Below are 24,537 nucleotides of genomic sequence, written 5' to 3'. Positions count from 1 at the left end.
TGGGGTGGAAAGGCAAAATATAACCTCCACAGTCAGCAATGCCTCTGGTGCTGCCTGTGCCCCAGAGCCTGAGCTGAATGCAGGTGAGCAGCCAAAACTAACAAATCTGATGGGGTGGTGAGTGGGAACCTCAGGTAGTTTTTTTCTGCAAACAGAGTTTCAGCATCATTAACTGATCACAGAAAAATGTCTGATCAGAACAGGAACTGCAGAGTAAGGAAATGAAGGAGGCAAAAAGATGAGAATATCCTGATTTACCCAGCCCTGCTCATGTTGGAGGCAGTGTTTACCAGGATGAGCTCAGATGGGGGATTTTGGAGGCTGGAGCCCATGCAGGATGCAAACAGAGATGCACAAAAGGCAGTGTGCTAACTCCACCAGAACATTAGCACAGAGAATGCTTCTGGAGTCAGACATATTTATACCTAAACAGATTTTCTGCTATGGATTTAATAACCTTAATCAAGCTAAATGTGCCAGTACTGTAAGGAAATAAAGCTTATACATAAACCTTGATGTATTAAATCCCTTTACACAAGAAATACAACACATTAACTTTTCTCCCTGTTTTCCTTCACCCAAGGAATAATATCTCAGGCTTCAGGATCCCACTGTTAATTTTGTTTCTATCTTAGAACTCCAAAGATGCTGGGCCAGACAGTTCTCACTAAGCTTTCAGCTGGACTGAAGCTTGAAACTCCCACTGGCCACTTTTATTTTGGGATGGAAGATCTTGCCCTCTTGTGGGGACTGAAGCTTGAAACTTCCCTTGGACACTTTTATTTTGGGATGGAAGATCTCACTCTGTTATGGCTGGTGAGCAAGGGAAAGATGTTGGCCCAGGAGCAGGTCCCCTGTGCCACCCCTGGGTGACCTCCCTCTGCTCTCATGCACCACTAACTCCCACTTGAGGCTTGCAGGTGGCAGGAATGGGAATTGCTTAACTACCAGTAGTTTATAGACTCCAGCACAACCTGCCATAACTCCCATTAAAGCAGGATAATTTGCTACAGAGAGAACTTTTTATGATTATATAAAACTACCAGAACCTTAACATTATTTAGGTTTTATTGTAAAGCTGTAAAAATCATCCACTGTTACAGCTGCCTTAAAACACATGAATTAGGCATTTCAGTAACCTTTAAGATGTGTTATTCTTTGTCATAGTACTGAATTGTAAGATAGGTCTGGTTACCTCTAAGAGGTTTAAATTTCCAATCTATTAAAGTAATACTGGCAATCTGTTATTTCTAGGCCATTGAGGAAAGGTTAAAATGAAAATTGGACTTTAGGGAGTTCCTCTTATTCTAAGTGCAGGCTGAAAACATCTCAGCAGCAGAAGGCAGAGTCAGGGTCTCAGTAAGAAGCAGTTATCAAGGGAAACGACTGGTGATAACTTTATTGATTAAAGCAGCTTGAGAAATTTCAGAATTGCCACTGTCTCAAATTACTGTGGTGAGACAGCTTTATTAAAAAGGTATTTTTCATTAAAAGCCAAGTGAAAGAAAATTGTAGTATGTTTTCCAAAGCACAGCTCATCTAAAATGGTTTAACGATGGTATGGATTGAATGCATTCCACAGGTGGAATAAATTATTGGAATAAACATTTTGTAAAAGCAAAGGCAAGTAAAACCAGCCCCTGCCGTGTCACTACAAATGCAGAGTTCATTCAGGAGACAGATTAAAATGTAATGCAGTGCATTACAGGAACTCACTGAAGTGACTGTAGTGAGGTTTTAAACTGAAAATACTGAGGTTTAATTACTGTGTACCATGAGCTAAACCAACCTGCAAATCCTTCTCCAAAAGTACATGGAAGTTGCAAGGTCAAGCACTCAAAAGTTAGGAAAAGATGCCAGAATTAAGGCAGTTGGTTTGTTTGGAATTTTTTCCTCCTACACATGTGTGAATCATGACCCAGGCTTTAACTCCAGCAGTGTGGATTATTTTTCCTATGGTGGAAACCATGGTACCACTGGTACCATTATCCAGTGGTGCCTGCTGCACTCCTCCTTAGTTAGGTACACACTCCCTTCATCTCCAAACTCTCTAAACATAAAATATTATACCTACAAACTGGACATATCACTTCAACAGATTGATGCCATTTAATGTTAGAAACTATATGAGAAAAAGAAAGCCCAAACTCTGACAAAATATGAAGTTAGGCACAAGTAGCAGACATGGCAAACAGCAGAGAATGAGTAAATAATCTCTGCTGGGGACTATTCCTGCTTTTCTGTACCCAAAACAAATACTCCTGCAGCTGATGGGAACCACTCACCAGGGCTCACCCTATGGGACCATCTTTGCCAGCCTGGTGATGCATTAAATCAGGTTTGTTCCCTGGGGCAAGGATTCAGAGACAGGAGTTCTGCACCTGGGATATTCCAGGGATAATCCAGACTGGGCTGTCTTACTGCTGAGAAGATATGGACAAACTGAAGGGAGCACAGAAAAAAGCAGGGGGACTGAATGGAGGGAAGCAGCAGAACTAAACTACACAGTTTTAGTAAAAAACAACTCCTGCAATGATAACAAGTCTAGGGATAACTGGATGGAGAAAATATCCAGGAAGGCAAGCAGTTATTTTGGTTGTATTAACTAGAGTAAAACTAGAAATAGGGAGATGCAGTTTAAAAGGGAAATATCCTGATAAATCTCAGGGAAAGCTGCCTTCCCACAAGACCCACTGGGCTGAACACCATCCCCAGGGTAGTGACAGTTGTTTGGCTCTCTGAAAACTACTGTGGGCAAAACATTAATAACTGTGGAGCAAGGAACATTCCTGCATGGGGAAGGAGATGGATTAGATGGCCCACTAGGTCTTTTCCATCTCCCCACTCTATAATAAAGCAAAACCCAAGCAAACACTGAATTACAGGGCCATAATTTCATCTCCAGGCTCCAGGGACCTACAAGCCACCCCAAACTTCCCTCTTGTTGTTTATAATGTCACCCAAACCCCCCTGATGGAATTATTGTGCTGTAATTCACTGCTGTTTGTGAGGTTTCTCATACTCATCCTTATGTCCTGCCTGACAGAACAGCAAATCAATAAAGAGGAGCTGGGAACAACTACAGAGAGGAGGAAAATGGGCTGTACTGAGGAAGCACAGCACATTCAGCATGTTTCTGGAAAGCCAGAAATATAGGAGAAGGTTTAGGGGGCAGTCAGTGCTTCCTATTCACCAAAATTATAAAGTATTTTACTCCTGCCTTTCCCTTTTACTAAAAAAAAGGAAAGATATCAGTGTGGCAGCACAGGAAATAAACGACATTTTGGGATCAATTCCATCACCCTGCAGTCTCCAAGCAAACTGCCAGGCATCAGGGCACCTCTTTTGTCTCTGCCAGGCATTGAGTCCTGGTCATGTTTCCCTTCAGCCTCTTTTGTAACTTTTCAAAGCTATAGCAAAGCAGGAAAAAAGCACCAGTGGGCAAAAATTTGAGGCACAGCCCATGGTCATGGCACCCCAACCTTACCTGCTCTGGTGGAACTCCCAGTTCTGCCAGGGCTGACTCAAAAAATCTTTTTGCTGGTTTCCCCACCACCTCAGCCTGGACATCACAAGCATACTGGGGAAAAAGAAAAAAGAGAGAGAAACACAAAAAATGCTGATTGGAAAAGGATTTGTTCAACTCCATAACTCCAGTTATAAAACCTTGGTGATTATTGATTTTTGCCCTTAAATAACACAGTAGATTAGCAGGTGAAGGTGAATATCAGAGAATTTGGATAACAGAAGTTCATAAATTTCTCTGGCAGGAGAGAAAATGCTCTTGAAACACCTCAAGGTACAAATCTTTCATATTCTCCATCACTGAGTAATCTTCAAACTCAGTTCCAGTACTGCTCATTTTGTTAGGAGCATCAAAAACATAACAAATACCCTTTATATAAAACTATCAAAAATACTGGAGGGCCTTAAAAGATATAGAGGATTTCTTCAACCACCTGACATAATTTTACTGATTCAAGTGAAAAATCGAGTTTTAAATCCAGGTTTTGAAAAGCTACCTTTGAAAAAGCAGATTTTAGAAGTTACATTTTCCTGCAACTAAACATCAGTCTTATGCTGAAAAATTTGTTTCTTTCTTATTCCTAGACAAATAAAAGTCTAGCAGATAATAGGGACCTTCACATTTTCCTGGATATCTTGCACACAATATTCCACTTTTTTCTTGTCTGACTTGTCCTTTCAAGGGCCTCACTTGCAATAAAGGTACCGCGACAGAGAAAAGTTCATGGTTTAAGTAAAACAAATTTAAATTCTGCAATTCTGTAAAACAAATTTAAACCAAAAAATGAACAAAGGCAGAAAATAAATTAATCCACCTATCTTTAGAATACATCAAACAAATTTCAGTAAGAACTCTCTCCCATAAGGTGAGTAATTACAGAAGATGAGCCATATTTATTCCAGTTACTCTTTTAACAAGGTGCACGGGGCGAGTAAGCATAATTCCAGCTATAAAATACCTCTAATGCCTTCATATATGCTCCAACATCAAGTTTCAGACCATCGGTTTCTTTATAGTAGCGTCTGAAAATGAAAGTGATAAAGTTCCCATGAAATGAAAACGTTGGCAGTTAAAGACAAAGAATCCACACTTTATTATTTCTGGACCTTTATAGATGTCCATATGGCTGCATAAAAAGTCAAGTAATCAGAAAATCCCAGGCCTTGGTTTAACCTGGGAATTAAGTAAAGGACAGGCTCAGGATCATGCAGTGCTCAGGGAAAGGATCCCAGATGCCCATGTGGGAACAACTCCACTGGTTCAAAGGGATTTCAGTGTGCTTAGACCAGGATGGGCTGGGCTGTGTGTTATTGCACAGTGACACAGACACCTGGCAGGTAAAAGATGAGGAATGGCCCCAAGCAGCAGCTGTGACCCCTCCACAGTGTGTCTGCAAGGAGACCCCAGACAGGACCATCACTGCTGTCTCAGGCTCCCACAGCAGGAAACCCTGCCTATCAGCACTAAGAAAGCCCTCCAAGATGAATTCTGTTCCTTCTAAAAATGCTCCCACTGCCATGAAGCTCCTGGAATTAGAAGATGCCTTTAGAGAGTTTTTCTGAACCAGCAATTCACATTCACACAGGTCTTCCAAGCTCTGGGCAGAGCCAAGACAGGCTCCTGTATGACGGGATAAAAGGTAGGATGAGCAGTCAGCTAAGATTTTATGCCTTATCCTTCTGCCATTTTCGATTATTCAGCATAGCCTTCCTTTAAAATGACCACTTGACCTTTGCTAGAACAGCCATTAACCTTCTATAGTCTGGTGTAAACAGCTTAATTTTCTGACAGTGGCATGACAGAAGAAATTACAAAGCCAATTCCCATTCTCAGCCCAAAACAGATGCTAAATGTAAATCACTCCATTTCCAGCAGCAGGGCATTCTGCTTCAATGACTCTGACACTTTTGTTTTCTATGGAATGAACTAAAACTTCTACCAAAACCAACCTGCTGGCCCCAGGGCAGGCACCTTACTAAGGTCCACCCAGCTGCGCTGGTTCTGCAGGTTAAAAATGAAGCTGGGTTTTGTACATGGCCCTTTGAATCAAAGAGGCTTCTTCATGTAGGAGAAGAGTTCTTATAATTTATAATCTTCCTCTTTGGAGTCAGAGAACTCACCAGACAACTTGTGTTCACATTACCTCAATGGTCAGCCATTAAAAAGCAATATGCTCCTGGTGAAAACTGAGCTCTGAATATCCCCAAATCTTTGTTTTTTAACAAAAAGGGCATATTTTTAATATTTCAAAGAAATAACAAAAAGGAGCTGTTTCTATCAATGAAAGACCAAATAAATACTTTTACATGCACTGGGTACAAAGCATTTTTGCATTGATGACAATACAGTTCCTAAGCAAAGGCTGATCCTATATTTAACTTTGAAATATAGTATTACATAACACAAAATTTGATTGTTTTATGTACATTAGCCATTCTGTTGTTGGCTCAACATTTTCTCCTTATCCTTCTGAGAAACATTAAGGATTTTCCACCCCTGTTGGAGGATTAGAGCCTGAGTGTCAGGTAAGGCAACACAATGAATTTAACTGCTCCTTCCCACTGATAAGTTCTCTCCAGCTGGATCAATAATCCACAAACTAAGAAGGGTTTTCATGCCCATTACAGTCTATTGAACCACTGAGCAAAGTTGTCACTGCACTTTCCCCCAAGACAAACATGCACAGTCTCTTTTAAACCCATGCATCACACAACAGATAAGAATAACTCGTTGGGATTTGTCATTATTCAGCAAAGGAATTAATAACATCCTGTTTAAAATCTCAGAATACATCTAAATCAATTATTTTCAGGAAAACATTCAAGTTCCCTGACTGGATTTTTTCCTGTGTGTGAAAGCAGGAGGTCAAAATTTACCTTTATTGGGCAGAGAATAATTAAAAATGCTGTCTGACATTAAAACTACCAAAACAATTGATCTGCCACTTCAAAAACACCCAACTGCATCACAAATCTATACCAACAGCTCTTTACCCAAGCATGGCCTGTGGAAATTTTGTGCTTCTTTCACTATGAAAAATCATTTATATTCAGTTAGGAGAGGAACATGTGGCTACAGGCAGCAGTTAAACCAACAGTTCTTACCTCTGAGATAGTAAATATTCATTCACTTGGGGGCTGCACACATCAAAATGCAAAATCTCCATGATTCCTATGAGGTTTGAGGCTCTCTTAAAGCACCAAAAGTTCCCTTCATTGACAGACACCTGATCAGGTCAGGCTCTCAGCCCAGGCACACAGATTAAAAACTGAAAAGTTGGTACTGAGAGTGCTCACACTGATTTCTGGCCTCCACTAAAGATATTACTAAAAAAATGCAGAGGGAAAACCAGAGCTTAACTCACCCTTTTCCAAGGGAGATCAAAATGGGCTTCTCCATCCCAATGAGAAGTCGGAAAGCCTCATTAAGGTTTGCATAGGTGAAGTTTTCTGCTGCGTCTCCAAGAACCACACAGTTTGGGTTTGTCTTATCGACCTCAGCAAATTCAGGGATGAGATCTACAGAAGGAGGAAAAAACAAAACAAAACAAAACAAAATCACAAACCCTTCACCATTTCAGACCCCACGGCACTTCCCCAGATTCGCGCATCTCTCCACCCACAGCAACAAGTGAAAAAATAAATAAATCCCTGTCTGAATCAAGTGCTCTTCACACACCTACTCCACTGTCCTAAAACAAAGAGGAAAACAGAGCTTTCCCCTCCCTCCCTGTGTCCCCGGGCTGTCCCACCGTCGTGCACCAGCAGGTGAGGTCTGAGGCCACGCTCCTTCAGGAGGCGGCAGGCGGCCGGGGCAGGCGCTGTCACTTCGGCCACAGAGATGTCGAAGCCCAAGGCCCGCAGCTTCTTCACAAAATTCTCCCGGGTCGCTTGGGTCTCGTTGGTGCAGAGCTGCAGCTTCAGCCCAGCTGCTTTGATCCTGTGGGGGGAAGGCAGCAGAGGGGTTAGCTGGATGAAGGAAATAAGACAGGAGTGCCAGTTCTGCTACAAAGGTGAAGGTGATGTTCCAAACCAGGATCTGTGGTTGAAATCCTGACTCTGGACACTGCAGCTGCCGGTTAGTTCAATGATGTTTTATCAACACTGGGGTGGATCCAGTCACGTTTATCATTAAATCTCTCATAAAACCCCCATGCTGTTACTTGGTGCACAATCCCGAAAAACGTGGCGCTGATTAACTAGTTCATTAATAAAGGTTTACAGGTAAATGGCTTTTCAGGGGAAGAAAACACAGCCACAAGTGTCCAGAGGCAAGGACATGGCTCCTGTGGATTGGTGCTCTGCAAAAGTTGTGTTGTTGCCCCATTCCTGAAGTGTCCAAGGCCAGGCTGGACAGGGCTTGGAGCAGCCTGGGACAGTGGAAGGTGTCCCTGCCCATGGCAGGGATGGGATGGGATGGGATTTTTAATGTCCCCTCCAGCCCACACCGTTCTGTGACCCTGAGAATCCCCTGCCAGTCCTCCGCCTCTGAGCAGCTGCTTCCCAAGCTGGTGACCTGCTGTGGATGTCCCCAAAAAGCCTCTTCCCCAAGGATGAGCTGTCAGCTGTTTGGAGACCCAAAGTATTTCAAACTGGCCACAGAAAATGGGAAGCACTGAAAATGTACCACAATTTGAAAAAAAACCCAAAACATTTGCCTAAGGCAGTGTCACTTAGCTCCTCTAATATGTGAAAATGCCTACTTTTTGTCAGCTTTCATGTGAATTTGTGCATAATTATCTTTGAGGACCTGAGGACCTGAGCACATGCAGATTCAGATAGTCTGGAACCAGGCTTAGAAATTCTTATAAAAATATTACGACTCTTCTTTGTATTAAAATGAAAAATGACTTATCTGCAATGATTCTCAAGACAACAAAACATGCTGAGTCCATTCTGTAGGGAAGATGATCTCAATTGATTGATGCAAACATCAAAGCCACCTTAAGACAACAGATCTGATGATGAACTTTCCATCAAAGGATTCTTGGAAATCTGGTCCTGACCCAGAGAGCCCCTTGTGCTCATCAAAACTGCACGCCAATGTCTTCTTTAATAATGCTGGTGATTCATTTCTTTCTTATTATTTGTCTTTCCTAATCATAGATATGTGAATTATCAATTACACTTAGTGGTTAATTGCCCTTCATAAAGATAGCTTTTCTCTTTTAAATTAGGCAGTTAATATATTGTAACTAATAGCATCCACTTGTACATTATAAATATATCTTCATTGATTGGAGCACTGAATGTGAGATTCACTCTCAAGTTAATGAAGCAATTGAGTGAAGAAGTGCAGGGTGTACCCAGGGAATAATTATTGTTAATGAATTATGATGTGACCTTCTCAGAACAATGAACAATTGGTGTGACAGTGGGATGACAATATTCCACATCTGTTATTCGAGACACAGTTTCAGCTGGAGTTAAAAAGCAAAGCAGTGTAATTTGGATACACAACAAACTTTAATAGAGTGTGCTGTGGTTAAAAAAAATTATTCTAAATGCAAAGCCTCCCTGCACACTCTTAGGGGGAAAAATCCCATGATTCACAACTGCCTGGAAGCAGTCATTTGTTGAATTAGAATCTGCTTTTTCTATTCCTCAAAGGTCAACGTAATGAATCCAGAGACAACACCAACCCCAGACCTGCACAGATAAACCAGCACCCCCACAGGGTGAAAGCACAGACCCAGTTTTCCTGCACTACAAACTTCACTTCTCTCTCAGCATTCTGGATGGAAACCAGAGTGACACTTCTGAAAGGACTGAGCAAAGCAAGAGTCTGGACACATCCCAGACTGCTTCATGCCTTTGTGGCCACCAGCAATTACCACCCCAACAAATGAGCTCAGGAGATGCTCAGGATCAGATCGATAAAGAGTTAGGCCAAGCTGGACAAAAAGATGGGAGTCCTCTGGTGACACATGAAAAGGACTTTTTAAAATATCCTGGAACACTAAATGAAACAAAAATCCACAGAACTCTACAGAAGACTTATTTCTACAAAAATACCTTTCCAATAGAAAATCACCTTTCCCTTCCCAATTAGCATCTCTGAAAAGACCCTTGTAAACTCTGCCTGCACAGAACAGCCACACTCCATGTACATTCAGTATCACACACACACAAACTGGGATGAATCCACCCCTGGATGCTCAGCACAGGGATGGTGAGCAGAGCCTGCAGGCCAGCAAACAACTGTTAACTCAGAGCTTAAATAATTAGGGAGAACTTTTACCAACAGTTCTGCATGGGGGAAAACCTGGCTCCAATCATGTTTACAGCAAAACTCTCCTTCAGCATCCCTGGTCTGGCAGGTTTTGCATGTGGAGAGACTAAAAGAAGTTGCTTGAAGGTCTACATCTCACAGGTGTGATGATTTGCTCAGTGAGTCTACAGGGCTGCAAAGCTTCCAGGGAAACCTCCAGCCTCTGAACTGAGCCCACTGCTCACACTCCTAGCAAAGCAAGGCAAGGTACTGCAATTTCCACTGCTGGCAAGTGCGGGGATGTCAGGAGAAGAATAAAGAACAAGATTTGTAATGTGATGTCTTATAAGATAAAGAGCAAGGGATTAGGTACCTGCAAGTGCAGAAGAATGAGGCAGCAGGAGATGAAATACATGATACACGTTCTATCGAGATCCCCAGCGTGTTACAGATTTATCAGCAGGTCCATTACAGAAGCACAGGCACACCCAGGAAACCCAGTCAATCAGTCCCTCGGCTGACTTCCACACATCGTGGCCATGATAAAGATCCCACTCAAACTCTGTGAGCACCAGGAAAATCGATGCTGATTAGGGCACAAGGTGAGCACACAGACAGGCAGCACTGCTCTCCATGCCGCAGGGACCCAGCACAGTCCAGGGAGCTCTGTACATCCCAAGGCTGCCTCTCCCTCCCTGTTTGGGGCCATGAGCACGCTCAGCATCAGACAAATCCGCTCCATTTCCAACATCACTGTTCCCACCACTCCTAATGCCCAAGAGCAGGAACCAGGGAGCTTCACCTGAGCGAGGCAGAGCAGCTTCTGACCTTTCAGGGAGTGACAAATGCTAAACTCAGCCAAAGTGGCAAAAGGAACTTGTCAGAGCCCTTCTTGGAGGGGATGGCGGAACAGAGATGGCAGCAGATGGAAAGGCCACTGTCCCCTCCAGCCAGTGTGTCACAAAGGCTGTGCTGCCAGTGCCTGCTCTGGGGAGCTGCCACAGCACAGAGGCACTGAAGGAAAAAGTCACAAAAACCCAAAACTTCCAAGCCCTAAATTACAAGCGGACAGATGAGCACTGAACTCCCACTGCAGCCTTGCCAGAGCAGGGATTTAAGCCCACTCCAGATCCAAACAACCACTCGGTCACCCAAATGATCCCTAAATCTACACCTGGGGCACCCACCCAGCTCTGGGTACACTGTGAACACCTGCCCAGGGGGGAAGTGGATGTGAGGGGTTTAATTTCAGCCCTGAGCTGCCCCTGATGCCTCGGCAGCTCTCTGAACTGACCTTTACCTCGTTCTGCTGGAGCAGGACACGGGGCTGAGTGACAATGTCCCACAATGCAATTACCATGCGTCAGATGAGCCAGTCCCTTACAAATCACCTCGAACTTTACACATCTGCTGGCTGTCAGCATCTGCCAGGCTCACTCACCCGAAAATAATGAAAAAAACTCTCATTATTGCTCCATAACAGGTAAAGTGTTAGGACAATTATTGGACATCCTCACTGACCTTGTGCAGACTTAGCCAACTGCCCTTGCCAACCTTTATGGGCAGCCTTTGGGCACATAAAACACAAATCCTTTTCTTTCAGATGATGTAAAGGTTGTGACACCCATAGGAAATGCAGTGGTCTTGGAATCTGGACTGGGAATCATCAAACTTGAATTCATATTATCTTGCACATAGCTGAAGCAACTAAGGAAAAGGTATAAGGCTAAACCTCAGATTTCCCATCTTTTCCCAGTTTTTTGCAGTCAAGTTTTTTTCCTAAAACAGAAATGGGGGAAAGTGCAGCCCACAGCCAGAGGTCCTGTGCAGATGGGCAGTGGGGCAGAAAACCCTTTTGAGGCAACAAACCTGAGCTTGGAGACTGTCCAACATCATCTTCAAAGGGGTTTGGAAATGTGCTACATGAGATTTCCAGAACTTGCTTTTTATCTTGCTTTTGGCTCTTCACAGTGCTTTGGTTTGTTGTTTGGTTTTGGGTTTTTTTTTTTTTGTTTGTTTGTTTTTTTTTTTTTTTAAATTTAATTTAAAAGAAAGCATGCTGAGCACTTTAGCTATTTGACTCTTTTGCATCAATGGACAAATACGAGTGTGCTTCAGCGTAAACCTCTCAGCACTCTGATACCTTGTCTGAAACACAGAGAGTCAACAGCACCTGCAACCAAACCTGAAAGTAAAAGCAGGACCTGTGCAGCAACACCATCCTCCCACCTGGGCAGGGCCAGGGTGCTGATGCTCCAGGTAAAACCTCTCCTGATCTCGCAGGTTTTTCCCAGGAGTACCTCCCTGGGAGCATCACACACACCTGAGGATCCAAAAGGGTTTTCTGTCTCAGAGCAATAACCCCTTCTGGGGTCCAGCTGTGGAAATGCCTGCTGGGAGGAAAGCACATTTGCTCTGCTTAAGAAGTGTATTTTTGGCAAGAATGTGCTGTATTTTCTCTGCAAATTTGTATTCCTGAGGCTATTCCAGAGGCTATTTCAGCTTCTGCAATAACAACAGGCAAAGTCATTATTTCAGAAGCCTGAAGGAGGCCGTAAGTGTCTTTGCCAATCCTTACACAGTACAAGCCCCTCTTAATTCCATGGAAACAGTGAATTCCCCAGTGTTTTCTAACCTGGTGGGTTCAGAATGGAATGGAATCAATGCAATCAGAGGACTGTGGATAAAACTCCAGGATTTTCCTTCTCTATCCCAGTGCCCAAAACTTTCCTTTCCTCTGATTTTCCTTTCCTCTGATGAAGAACATCCAAACTGCTTCAATCCTGCTGTCACATCTCTGATGCCACTTCTGTCCCCTGACCTCCTGGTGTTTCCCTTCACTGATGTCCTGTCATTGGTCCTGAGGACAGCCAGGCTTATTAAGCCCTGGTTCTCTGGTGACCCAACTTTCTGCTCCACGTAGCAAGGCTGCCCTGACAAATCCTTACACACAGCACTTCTTGGCCCCAGTCCCTCCTGCATTCCTGTGCCTGAAACTCATCTCTGCATCTGCTATCTCCTGAGCACAATTTCCTCTCCAGCCCCATATGGTTCACCTCTCTCTAAATATAGAAGGGGACAATTTGGAGGCAATCCAAAGGAGGGATTGCAAAAGGGATTAAAAAATAGGAGGGCATTACCTTTGCACATGAATAAGAGCAGGTTAATAGGCACACATGAAGGAGCCACAAGAAGAGGCCAATGTTACTTAAGGGTGGGCAAAGGTGACATAAGGAATGGTACAGTTATAAAAGTAAAGACTCTGGAAACACCACTTTGAGACAGCGTTTGACAGTAAAAACTGGAAAAAAAAATCACTAAATTGTAGCTCAAAACAAACTTTAAAAACTCACCAATGCCTTTATTTAGGTATTTTGATAATTTAGAATTTTTCAGAAGTAGAAAGAAATCCTGGAGGTTGCACACAAAAACAAACACTAAGTCCATCTTGTCCTGAATTCTCTACAAAAGCCGTTGAATACAGCTGAATACCAGAATTACTGCACAAATTATCCAACACCATAAATCACAGTCCACCTCCCTGAACAGCAGGGAAGACAACAGATTTGTAGGCAACAATATGCCACAACAGCGAAATCTAGAATTCAGTATTTAATAAAAATAACATGTGCTTCTGAAAGGAATCTGCAGAAAGGAAGCACAAAGCAGAATGTAAGAAAAAAAAAAAATCTCTGCTCCATTAAGTTCAGTAACAAGATGCACTTAAGGCTGCAGATTATCAAATCAGCTTAATGTATCACATCTAGAAGACTTTAGCCACACTGCAAGTCGTTCAATAAGTAAACTCCGGCAGACCTTAAATAGCTGCTATTTCCAAATCTCCACTTTCAGAGCTGTGAAGAAAAAAAATATCAGATCTTTTGGGATTCAGTTAGCATGAACAGGTCTGCGATATATTCATTTGCATTAAGCAAAATATTTTTATGGACAACATAGTGAATTATACTCCAACAGTTTTTAATCTGTGCAAAAAGGGGGGTACATGATCTTTAAGGTCGCTTGCAGCCCAAACTATTCTATAATTCTATGAAGTTGCTAATTATTCCATTAAAAAAATTATTCAAAAACAAGTTATCTTCAACAGGGTTGAATTCTCACTTTGTAACCAAACAGAACCTGTTTGTAAAGAAGGAATTCTATTTCTGAGACCCAAAAGGTTAATGATGTGTAAACTCCAAAAATTCAAGCACATACTCATGCAATTCGTGCAGGCAGCAGGTGAGCACCCACAACTTCAGGGATGCAAATCTTTTTAAATAAATGATGAACACTGCTCATTAGGAAAGCAAGTATGGGTTAGGAACACCCACTGCTCTCAGAGAACTGAGACCACAGCTAATGTTACAGACTGGAGTGCAGCTGAGACAACTCTGCACCCACTGAGGATCAATTCCTGGATCCCCTTCTGGCTCTGCCAGGGAACAGCTACATGACAATACAGAAGTGCTTCATTTTTTTGTGTGTCTGCTGCTTCAGGAGGGCAGTGACACCTGGGTCAATGGGTTTCTTTGGGTAGAAAGTGCAAAGAGAGTCATGCACAAAAACAAATTAGCAGATATTTACACAAGGGTCTGTGTACTTTACTTGAAAGTTTCTTTCTAGGAGGAACAACTTCTCTATCAAATGTCCTGAAGGCACAGCAAGCCTTGGAACTCTGAACATGTGCACAGCCTGTGCTAAGCCACCTTATCTGCTGTGACAACAAAGATTTCCTCCTCCTCGTGGCACACACACTTCCAAAAGGCTCCTTTGTGAGCTCCCAACTCGTCGGAACCCCCACACCCTGAATTGTTTTACAATCCTAGTTCCGCTTGTTCTCCTCACAATCTTCCTCTTGTTAGACTCTCCAGGTATTTTATTTTAACGGGGCTGCCCAGCTGCTCCCCAGCCTCCCTGCTCCCCAGATTTCCGCTGCCCTTTTCAAGGGCTCTGTAGAAAGCTGTGCCAACAGATGCGCCCTCCCAGCCCAACAACAGGATGTTGTAAACGTCCAACTACTGTGTGCTTTTCATATGGATATGCTAATGGACACACTATCAGCACACAGCTGTAAATGCAAATGCCAGAGCACAGGCTGAGCATCTTTTATGGGTGTTTAACCACCTTCTGTCTTGTAAGGGAGCAGCTCCCTGCTATTTGTAAGATAAAAAGCAGCTAGCTCACCTCGTGTCAATGCTGTGTAAATCGATTAAGACAATAACAGCACGGCACTGAGGCTCTGTTAGGGCCGGCTCCAGGAGAAGCCTTTAAGTCACCGATGGCCTTTTCTGATCTTGTCCATGGGCTTTCTGATCTGCTCCAAAGCATCTGCCATGAACTGCACACGCTGGGAAGAGATGGGTGGGGTTTACGTAACTCTTTCAAAGCAACAATGATATGCCACTGTAAATTAAACAATCAAGAAACATTATGTCTTCAAAGTCTTAAAGGGATAAATTATCTTATCGAGCTACTTTTGGCTTTTTTAGCCATCCACTGCTCTAATACCCCACCTAAAGATAACGACAACAGTTCATGGAGAATTTAGAGAGATTCCTGGCTCCAGGGGTTAAACCAGGAGTGCAACACTCTTTGGCACACGAGTGCCTGGATGCCACAGTCTGGATGAGTAACAAGGATCCAGATTCACCTTATCTCTTGACAAGCTCTGCTCAACAAACACTCTTGTGGTTCATCTCCTCAGCCTCCAACCCACCAACCCCTTCTCAGTGCACACTGAACCCTTCAATATTTCACAGGTAAGACTCATCAGGGCTGTGAGTACCTCAGCAATAAACAAAGCATTCCCAGCTGTTTCACTCTGTTTCACTTCAGGTTATACCAACTACTGATGCCTTGCTCAGGAAAGTCTCTACCGCACTGGGAGGTTACTGAGTGTCACCTTGCTCAGGATGTTCCAGTGTCCATCAGCTTCTCTGGTCATGTTTCTGCTCCATCTGACTGTACTGTTGGCTAAAAACAAACAAACAAGAGGGAAGCACCCCTCTGCAGCCATCACAAATAGAAACCAGGCCAAAGCCTGCTGGCAGAAATTACACTGCTGCTCTTGCAAACACTAACTCAACTGCACGGCAGAATTCGGCTGAAAACAAGAGAAATAATGCAGCAAATGTAGTTTTAGGAGGTCAGGACAGCTTCAGTCACATGAAACCAATTGCAAATTAGCATGTTTGCTTATCATTTTTATTGAAGTGTACTATATGTCACACTAAGTTAATTGCTGTAATGGGGGAGATGATGTAGCAAGACCGTCTGGAAAGAACAGGTCAGCTGTCCTGTTGTAAGAGTCCTTGTCTGTATTCTGAGTTATCAAAACGGTATTTAAGGTTTCTGTTGGGCATATAATATATGCACTGAAAAATGTTAGACAGCTCCTTTAGCAGAGGACCACAGCTATTTGTTATAAGGTTAAGCTATAGTTATAAGGTTCCTTGCTATCTGTAATTATGGCCCTTTAATTGATTAAAAAAAAAAGGAATTAATTAAAAAAGAGCTCCTTTTGGCTTTGATCCATCTGCTTGAAACCACCCATCTGTACCGTGACGCAGACACAAATATTAATGACCAACTGGCAATAGGATAATGAGTCAATAAAGAGTTTAAATGGTGTGAGCCAGAACAATTACTAACCTAATAGGCAGATAAATAAGGCTACTTGACTTTACCCAAGGAAAATGATTATTCTTCACCACTTACATTGAATGACCTGAACAAAGTGGTTCGGTGGGGTTTTTTTCCCTTCCTGGCACTTTTCCCTTCTGCTGTTCCCAGTTCCCACAGCTACGACCACGGCTTCTCCACTGCTCACCAAATCCTGCCCAAAGGAGATCAGCTTTCCCTGCACAGCATTCCAGAGCCTGTTGCTGGATTGCATCTCCAAACCCTCCTCAAAGACCCCTGCAGCCCCTTCCAGACAGGCAGACAGGTCAGATTAGCTGCTGAGGGCTTCCTCTGACTAACAGGCAAAAAAAGGCTTAGACATTCCCAGGATTTCCAGAGAAAGCACATAATTTCCTACATTTAGCCCAAGGCCAGAGTTTCACTGTTGTTTCATCAGCTTATTTCTGACATTACTGTAAGTAAGACTGAAGTTTACATTGCCTCCATGCAGGAGTTTTCAGCAAATGCAGTGACAAAGGTTATTTAATAACAGCCTGCAACCTGACAGAAAATGAGGTTTAAAATCTAGGAGCAAAAAAAAAAAAACAACGTCAAAGGCATCTGGTGAAGCATGACACAGGTATTACTGAATATGTTCTGGTTTCTAAAGGAATGATCTGATCTCTGGCAGTATTTATGCAGTTGTTGTTATTTATGCTTGGTTTGGCTGTGCCTGGAGGCCTTGGCTACGATCTAGGCTGTCCCAGACTGTGCTTTGCATATGCACAATCCCCTGGAAGAACCACAGGATTTCAATAGAAGCAACTTCTCCCTCTGCCCAGAATTTCCTGGGAATGCTGCTCTCCCCTTTGGCTGTCCTGACAGCTGCAGTTTCTCCTGCCCAGGTGAGCACCACAAACCAGCCAAGAGCCTCGATAAGCCTTAAACTTACTTCAAATATTACTCTCTGACAGCACTGGGAACTCTGATCCATCTGACATCTTCTGTGAATCCTACACGTGTTTCAAGAAATATGAACAAAGACATAATTATGAAAAGCAAGAAAAAAAAAAAAAAAAAAAAAAAAAAAAAAAAAAAAAAAAAAGGCAAGCAGCAAAGAGTTCTGTTATTACCACTTCATTTGGATCTTCTCCAGTTCTGCCTTTCCACCAAATGTTGGTGGCTCCACCAACATTTAGGCATGTATTTAACTAACCTCATATGATTAATTTTACTGAATTCAGTATTTCTTCCTGCATATTTTTCTGCTCAATAACACACTCAATCCCAAGTGTGTCTGTGCTAAGAGGCCTCAAAGGACAGGAGCTGCAGAGGTGCTCACCAAAAAGAGCTGTCAGAGTTTCACAGGGATTCAGAATTTGGACATTTAAAACATTTCAAGTGGGGTACATCGAGCAGCACAGAATGGTTTGGTCTGGAAGGAACACTAAAGTTCCAATCCCCTAAAATGGGCTGGGACACCTTCCACTATCCCAGGTTACTCCAAGCCTCATCCAGCACTTGCCAGGTGAAACAGATGTGGATTTTCCACTGCGGGTGAGTGAAACATCACAGTGAGTCAAAAGGCTCTTCCAGAAATTCACAACCACACGATCAATACCTGTCTTTAAACAAAGTTATCCCTGTGGCCACTGCTCTCCCCTGGCCCCATCCTGCTCCTCTGGCCAAGCAGGCCAATACAGACATATTGGCAGGTCAACCTAATTAATTAAAGTTAGTTAAGTTAAAGTTCCTCAGCCCGTGTTACCTGGACAGGGTCACCCAGGTAAAAGTGAAGGATTCCCCTACCTGTGGGCACTGGGAGTAGCTCACCAAGACCACACTTTGCTTTTGAATCCCTTCCCAGCTGGGCAATCATTAACCCCACACAGACATTCTCCATTTCTGGGCTGCAAGGTCCCCGAAGCTCCAGCTAATCTGCCAGCAAAGTCCGTCAATTGACAGAAACACCAGTGCGGGAAATGCTTTAAAAACGATTACCAGGGGGTAGTGCCAGATCTCCTGCATACTGCCAGCACCTGCTGATGCCCTAAGTTCTGCCTTTCATGTTTTTCAGGCGCTGTGCTGCCGGGGTGCAGTCCTGAGCCCACACCAAGGCACCGCTGCACACACAGACCCGCGGGGCGCCCGCCCCAGGCCGCTCCCCCACCGGCCCAGCCCCTGCGGGCTCCCCTCGCTGGGACAGCCCTCAAAAACCACCGCGCTGACCCCAAACGCTCCCATTCCTGTGCGGGACTGGCAGCACGGCGGGGGCTGGACTCGAACCCCCTTTCCGCGGCCCCGGCCCCGGCCCGCGGACCCACCTGCGCAGGGCCTCGGCCGAGCCGGCGATGGGCACGCCGCCGTCGGCGCCGCTGTCGTAGAGGACGCCGCTGACATCGAGCAGCAGCCCCCGCACGGCCCGGGCCCAGGTACAGCTCGCCATGGCCATGCCCGCCCCGCCCCGCGCCCGGGGCTGCCGGGAAATGTAGTCCCGGCCCCGCCCCGAGCCCGGGGACAGCGCCAGGGAAAAGCTGCTGCTGCTGCTGCCGCCGCCCCGGCCCCGCGGGCGATCAAGGCCACGCAGCCCGCCCCAAGTGGGTGGCATCCCCACCCCTGGCAGCAGGGTGAAGTTTTTATCGTCCCTTCCAACCCAAACCATTCTGTGGTTCATATGACAGCCAAGAAAAAAACCCCCAACCTCACTGACTCATCATATAGAGAATTTTACAGTCGCAGATAAGATGTTATCAGCCGTATTCCAGCTTTACAGATAGGATTGTTTTCTCCCAAATATCCTCCCGCCGCTAATGCCATCAATAGCCCGGCACGACTCCCAGAATGTATAAGGAGCTGTGGTGGAATTATAGTCCATTTTGTTTTAAGGAAATCAGAGGAGCCTTGGCAGCATTGATTTGCATCACTGCTCCTGGAATAGCCTCTGGCTTCTCCCTAAAGATAATATCTAAACTGTGAAATTCATTAAATAGACTCAGAAATGGATCAGGTTATTTAAAACAACATTACTAATGGCACAATATCTCAGCTGTCTGCAGTGATAGTGAACATTGTCTTGGATAGTGTTATCAGTCCAGGACACCCGCTATGAATATTGATCCACAGCTTGTTACAGCCATCACTTGCCGTCAGGACAGGTCAGGGTTGAAACCCACCTAGCATCAAAGCAATTTAAAGACAGCACTTGGGCTGAATTTTAATGCCAGAGCTGGGAAACGGACCAACTTCAGAGTGCTGGAACTAATCCCTGCGTATGTACCTTTCCACATGCATGTGTGTCTCCAGGTTGTTGTGTATATACATGTGAAACTGACGATATCTGAAAATGTCTTGTAGCTCACAGATGAATTTCAAGGCTGCAATTTACATTCTCAGCTCCTGCAGACCCAACAACTCAAACAGAAGTATTTGCAGTCTCACATACACCAGATTTTTTTTCCCCAGTTCACCACCTCCCACATCCCCAAACCCAAGATTTAGTCACCTGTTGCTTGTGGGTGTGAACCCCTTAGGTCTGAGCTCCCTTCTCTTCTACATTCTTGTGGTATTCTAGCCCAGAGGCCATGCCAAATGGGCTTTTGAATAATGAACAGTAACAGTTACTTTTAATCACATCCCCCTTGCACATAATCATCTCGTCTTCTTGCTCTCCCCTTATCTTAAGGCCTATGCCAAGAACTATTTGTGAGCCCAGTTCTGCTGAGGCTGAGACAGCTCTGAAGAGGAGAAGGGCTGTGCTCTGCATCTCTCCATTGCAATGGAAGCAGGTGGAGAGACAGATTCCTACTGAGGGCTGCCATCCCTGGCTGAAAAGTGCCTTTCTCCAATCTATCTGATGATCTGTGGCACCAACAAATGCTGAAACGCCAAGGAGAGGAAAAGCATACTCCAGAACAGATACAGGTGTGCAGAAATACACTGCAAGCATATTTTCAATACACAGGACTGGCTAGGAGTGGTCACGGGGCTGGTGCAGAGTGGGAAGGCTTGGCCTGCTCTCACCTACCCTCTCCCAGCTGTAGATGTGAACAGACAACAAAGTGTTTTCCCCCAAGACAAGGAGCGTTGGTTAGGGGGTTGCTCAGTGGGTCGGAGCTGCTCCAGCACAGGCAGGCCTCAGTTTCCCTACTAACTGAGAACAGTGAACACCACGGGAGAGCTGCAGGAGTGGCCCAGAGTCTGAACTACACTGATCGCACCTGTTCCCGAACGAAAAGCTGTTCCTTTCTCCCTGAAGACCGGGCAGTAGCTCCACATCTCAAACAGTGTCTGCTGGCACAGGGAGAGCCATCCCTCCTCTCTGGGTCCCTGTGCACACGGGGCTCACCCCGCGGGACCCGCACTGACCGGGAGAGCCGCGGGTGGCTCAGCAGAGAGCAAGAGAGCAAGGCACAGGTGCAGCCGGCGGCTCTCGGGACCCGGGGGACACCGGCTGCCGTGGGGCTGCCATGGGGCTGCCGGGTGAGCCGCATCCCTTCTCCGGCGGAGGTGCAGGGGGCTCCCGGCCGCCCCCTTCCACCTCTCCGCACGTCCCCCCGCCCAGCCCGGGGCAGGTAGCGGGAAAGCCCCGCCGGCGAGAGGTCGGGACGGAGGGAGGCGCCCGCTGCGCCCCCGCGGAGGCAGCGCGGCGGGGAGGGGGCGCGGGGGCGGCGTGCCAATGGCTGCGCTGCCCCCTCCTCTGCCCCCACCCCGCCGCCGGCCCCTCCGCCTCCCGGCCGACCCTCCTCCCCGGCGCTCAGTCCGCGCCGCCAGCGCCGAGCGAGCGGCTGGGGAGCGGCCCGGCCCCGCGCCGGGAGCCAGCGGGTCTCCGGGCAGCGCCGAGGGCGGGCTGGGATGCCGGAATGCCCGGACCGCGGGGCCAAGGCGGCCCCCATCCATCATAAAATCTCCTTCTCCATCTTAGACATCCTGGATCCCCAGAAATTCAGCAGAAGACGCGAACCGGCCTCGGGGAGCTGGGGCAGCGCCCCCCGCTCGGGCGAGCGGGAGAAAAGTTTGGGAAGAGTTGAAGTAGGAAAGGACGCTGCTGCTCCCGGCAGCGGGAGGAATAAACTAGAGGCACATGGTAGGAACGCGCTCGAGTCTGTCCCTTTGGCCGGCGCTGGCGGGGCGCGCAGGTGGAGGCGCCGCAGGCGGGGACCCTCCGCCCGCGCCCGGCGGGACGCGCTCCCCGCGCGGGGTCCCGCAGAGCGAGGGAAGGGGGGCTGGAACTGGATTCTAAATCTTGGTGATGCAAAAGGGAGAAGTCCTCGATATCCGTGTGCCCTGCCCGGCTCCCGGCGTGCGGAGCATCCTCTGCTGCCCGAGGGGAGGGCGCACATCGGGGGGCGCCGCCGCCCCATCCCGGCTCCGGACGGGCCGCGGCTCCTCCCGAGGCACCGCACGGGTTTCTTTGCCCCAGCAAGGGCGGCCCCCGGGCGCTCCTTTTCCCGGGGCGGCAGCGGTCGGATGCCCCGGCCCGCGGGACGGCCGGCTGGGTAATTGCTCAGCCCGTCCCCACCGGAGGATGCCTTAGCTGCCGGTGATCGATATCCTATTACCGACTCCCGCCTATCTCCTGCCCGCAGCTTGCAGGTGCCCACTTCAAACCTCCTTCCCCCGGCCTGATCCTAATATTGTTCGATTAAAACTTACCTTTAATAGATGACATCTATCGATCTGGCCCTCGCAAATCTGAAACTCCATTAGCGCAGGGATGGGGAGGGGGGGAGGGGATTTATTTCGCTTCAGAAGGGGACTTTAATAACTTCTTTTTTAATTGGTAAGAAATCCATATCGACGGCTCCCCCCTCCCCAGCGCGGATGCTGTGGCACACTGAGGGACGCGGGGTGGGGGTCTCGCACGACGGGCGGAATTTTTCTCCCCTTTATTGTATTTTTAATGATTGCCCTTACGCTGGGGGGAGGGAGGGAGGGATGTCGGACGAGTAGCGCGGGGTTCGGAGGGGGAACGGGAGGAGGCTGCGCTGTGCCCTGATCCCCCCTGATCTCACCTAGGCGCGCACGGCCCGGCGGAGAGCGGCGCCGAGGACGCGGGGCAGGAGCGCGACGAGGAGGAGCCGAGCGGGGACGGGGCCGGGGCCGGGAGCCCGGCCGGGCCGGAGGAGCCGGGCTCGCCCAGGAGCGCCCGGCGGCGGCGGGCGGAGCCGGGCTGCGGGAAGCCTCGCCGGGCGCGCACCGCCTTCACCTACGAGCAGCTGGTGGCCCTGGAGAACAAGTTCCGAGCCACGCGGTACCTGTCGGTCTGCGAGCGCCTCAGCCTGGCGCTGTCCCTCAGCCTCACCGAGACGCAGGTGAAGATCTGGTTCCAGAACCGCCGCACCAAGTGGAAGAAGCAGCACCCGGGCGCCGACGGGGCGGCCCCCGCAGCATCTCCCGCGGCGGCGGCGGGCGGAGGCAGCCCCAGCCCGCCGGGCCCCGCCGCTCTGCCCTTCCAGACTTTCCCTTCCTACGCCGCCGCCAACGTGCTGGTGCCGCCGGCCGCCCCCTTCCCGCTGGGCGCCGGGCCCTTCGCGCCCTTCCTGGGCCCCGCGTACCTCGGCCCCTTCTACGCCCCGCACCTCTGAGGCGGCACGGCCGGGCAGCCCCCGGGAAACAGAAGCGCACCTCGGCCCTTCTGACCCGGCGGGGAACACCGACATCGCTTCTGCTGGTTGCGTGGCGATTTGAAGTGTAAGAAAGTTGTTTTTTTCCTAGGCGTCACGGCAGCATGCTTAACTTTGGCACACAGAGAAAAAAACCCCACTGTAACCACTGGATTTTATTAGCACCTTTGAGATGTAATTATAGGTGTCGGAGATGGGAAAAGTAACCTTCTTTACACATGCCTGACACTAATTCCCCGCAGATTCTCCTCCAAGTTCATTGTTAAGATGCTCCTCGTTGCCGTTCGGCTTGCCAGCACACGTCTGGGCCCTCGAGGGCTCGGGAGCTGTGGCACTCGTTAGCACTGCTGCGATCCTGATGCTGATGGGGGTGCAGGCGGCCGTGTCGAGTCCCAGGGATGCTCGCCAGTGAAGACGTCCCCAGGCTCTGACTGTGCTCGTGGGACTCTGCTGAGCCCTGTTTGACCCACGGTTCGTTATCGTTTCTGAAAACCGCCAGTCACGTTCTTGACACCCTGCCTGGAGGAGAGCTTTGTTTGGGAAGGTGCAGGAAAATGCAGCTCCGTGTCATCGGGAGCCAAGAAGGAAATCTGCCTGGTCAGTGGGAAAGTGTTCAACTGCTGCTCATGTCCATGGCCTCTCTGCCTTCCTCTGCAGTTTATTCCCAGTGACTTCACAGGTTTTGGATAAGAAATCTAAAGATCTTTCTTTTCGCAGAGAACAGTTGTTCTTGTAATAACACAGCATTAGTGTCAAATGAGGCAGAAAAGAAAACGTAAATCAGAGAAAATGATTACATTATTCATTTCTTTAAAAATGGGGCATTTGTGGTAGAAAGTAAGTAAAACACAGAATTTCCAGCATGCTGAGACCTATTTTCCATAACAGAGAAACACATGCTTTTTCTGGTTTTGCTTTTTGGAGCATTTGTTAGAAGGAAAATCACATTTCATCTTCATCGTTACAAGCACCAGAATGAAAAGGAATTTTAGCTGGGGGCTCATCTGTCCCTGAACGGATGGGAAGTAATTGGTTTAAAAAAATCTGTCTCATGCAGTTTTGCAAATTATTACAATACAGTATTCCAGACTGTATCTCTCTGTCTCTGACAATGCTTTAAAGTACACACTGGCTTTCCAACGAAAAAACTTAGCTCATAAATCCTATCTAGCTCTTGTGTTGGTCTAAATAAAAAGGTTTTTAAATTATTCCCCGTTTATTGCTTTTAATTGTATTTGGATGAAGCACTGCCTGCTTTGTGGACTCTTGGCCCACCTGGTGTGGATTTGATGTCCCCCTGTTGCATATCAGTGACTGAGGGGGATACCTCATCTCCTCTGGGGCTGGCTGGGAGGAGATAGCTGATGGGACAACCCTCTCTTGTAAAAATCACCCTCGTGACTTCCAGCTTTGCACGCATCAAGGCTGTGAGAGCCACAAGCCTGAGCCTGGGCCAGCTGAAATGACCTGAGCTTGTCTTCCCACAGTGAAAGGAGGTATCCTGTGTCTTCTCAGTGATTTGCAGAGCTATTAACAGAACACAGAGTTCACTTCAGG

At 46.9% G+C, this 24,537-nt stretch overlaps 2 protein-coding genes across 2 annotated transcripts in view; one reads left to right on the top strand and one right to left on the bottom strand.

Moving 5' to 3' along the window:
• LHPP (phospholysine phosphohistidine inorganic pyrophosphate phosphatase) overlaps positions 1–18,803 on the bottom strand; it is a gene marked incomplete at its 5' end in the record, with an annotated part of 71,548 nt that extends 52,745 nt beyond the window's left edge. The window contains 5 exons of the mRNA XM_083866812.1: positions 3,488–3,580; positions 4,485–4,548; positions 6,891–7,044; positions 7,278–7,465; positions 18,682–18,803. Of these exons, the coding sequence (XP_083722938.1) occupies positions 3,488–3,580; positions 4,485–4,548; positions 6,891–7,044; positions 7,278–7,465; positions 18,682–18,803 (621 nt within the window). The remainder of the gene's footprint in view (positions 1–3,487; positions 3,581–4,484; positions 4,549–6,890; positions 7,045–7,277; positions 7,466–18,681) is intronic.
• A 2,405-nt stretch (positions 18,804–21,208) lies between these two features.
• NKX1-2 (NK1 homeobox 2) lies at positions 21,209–22,941 on the top strand (the record flags this gene model as incomplete). Its single annotated transcript, XM_083866813.1, has 2 exons — positions 21,209–21,440; positions 22,373–22,941. 2 exons carry the CDS (start codon positions 21,209–21,211, stop codon positions 22,939–22,941), a joined length of 801 nt encoding a protein of 266 aa, XP_083722939.1.
• Between the last annotated feature and the right edge of the window lie 1,596 nt (positions 22,942–24,537).

This window comes from Zosterops lateralis (assembly GCF_965231275.1).
Source record: "Zosterops lateralis genome assembly, chromosome: 8".
Classification (NCBI taxonomy): domain Eukaryota; kingdom Metazoa; phylum Chordata; class Aves; order Passeriformes; family Zosteropidae; genus Zosterops; species Zosterops lateralis.
This window is presented reverse-complemented; position numbering and strand designations above follow the sequence as displayed.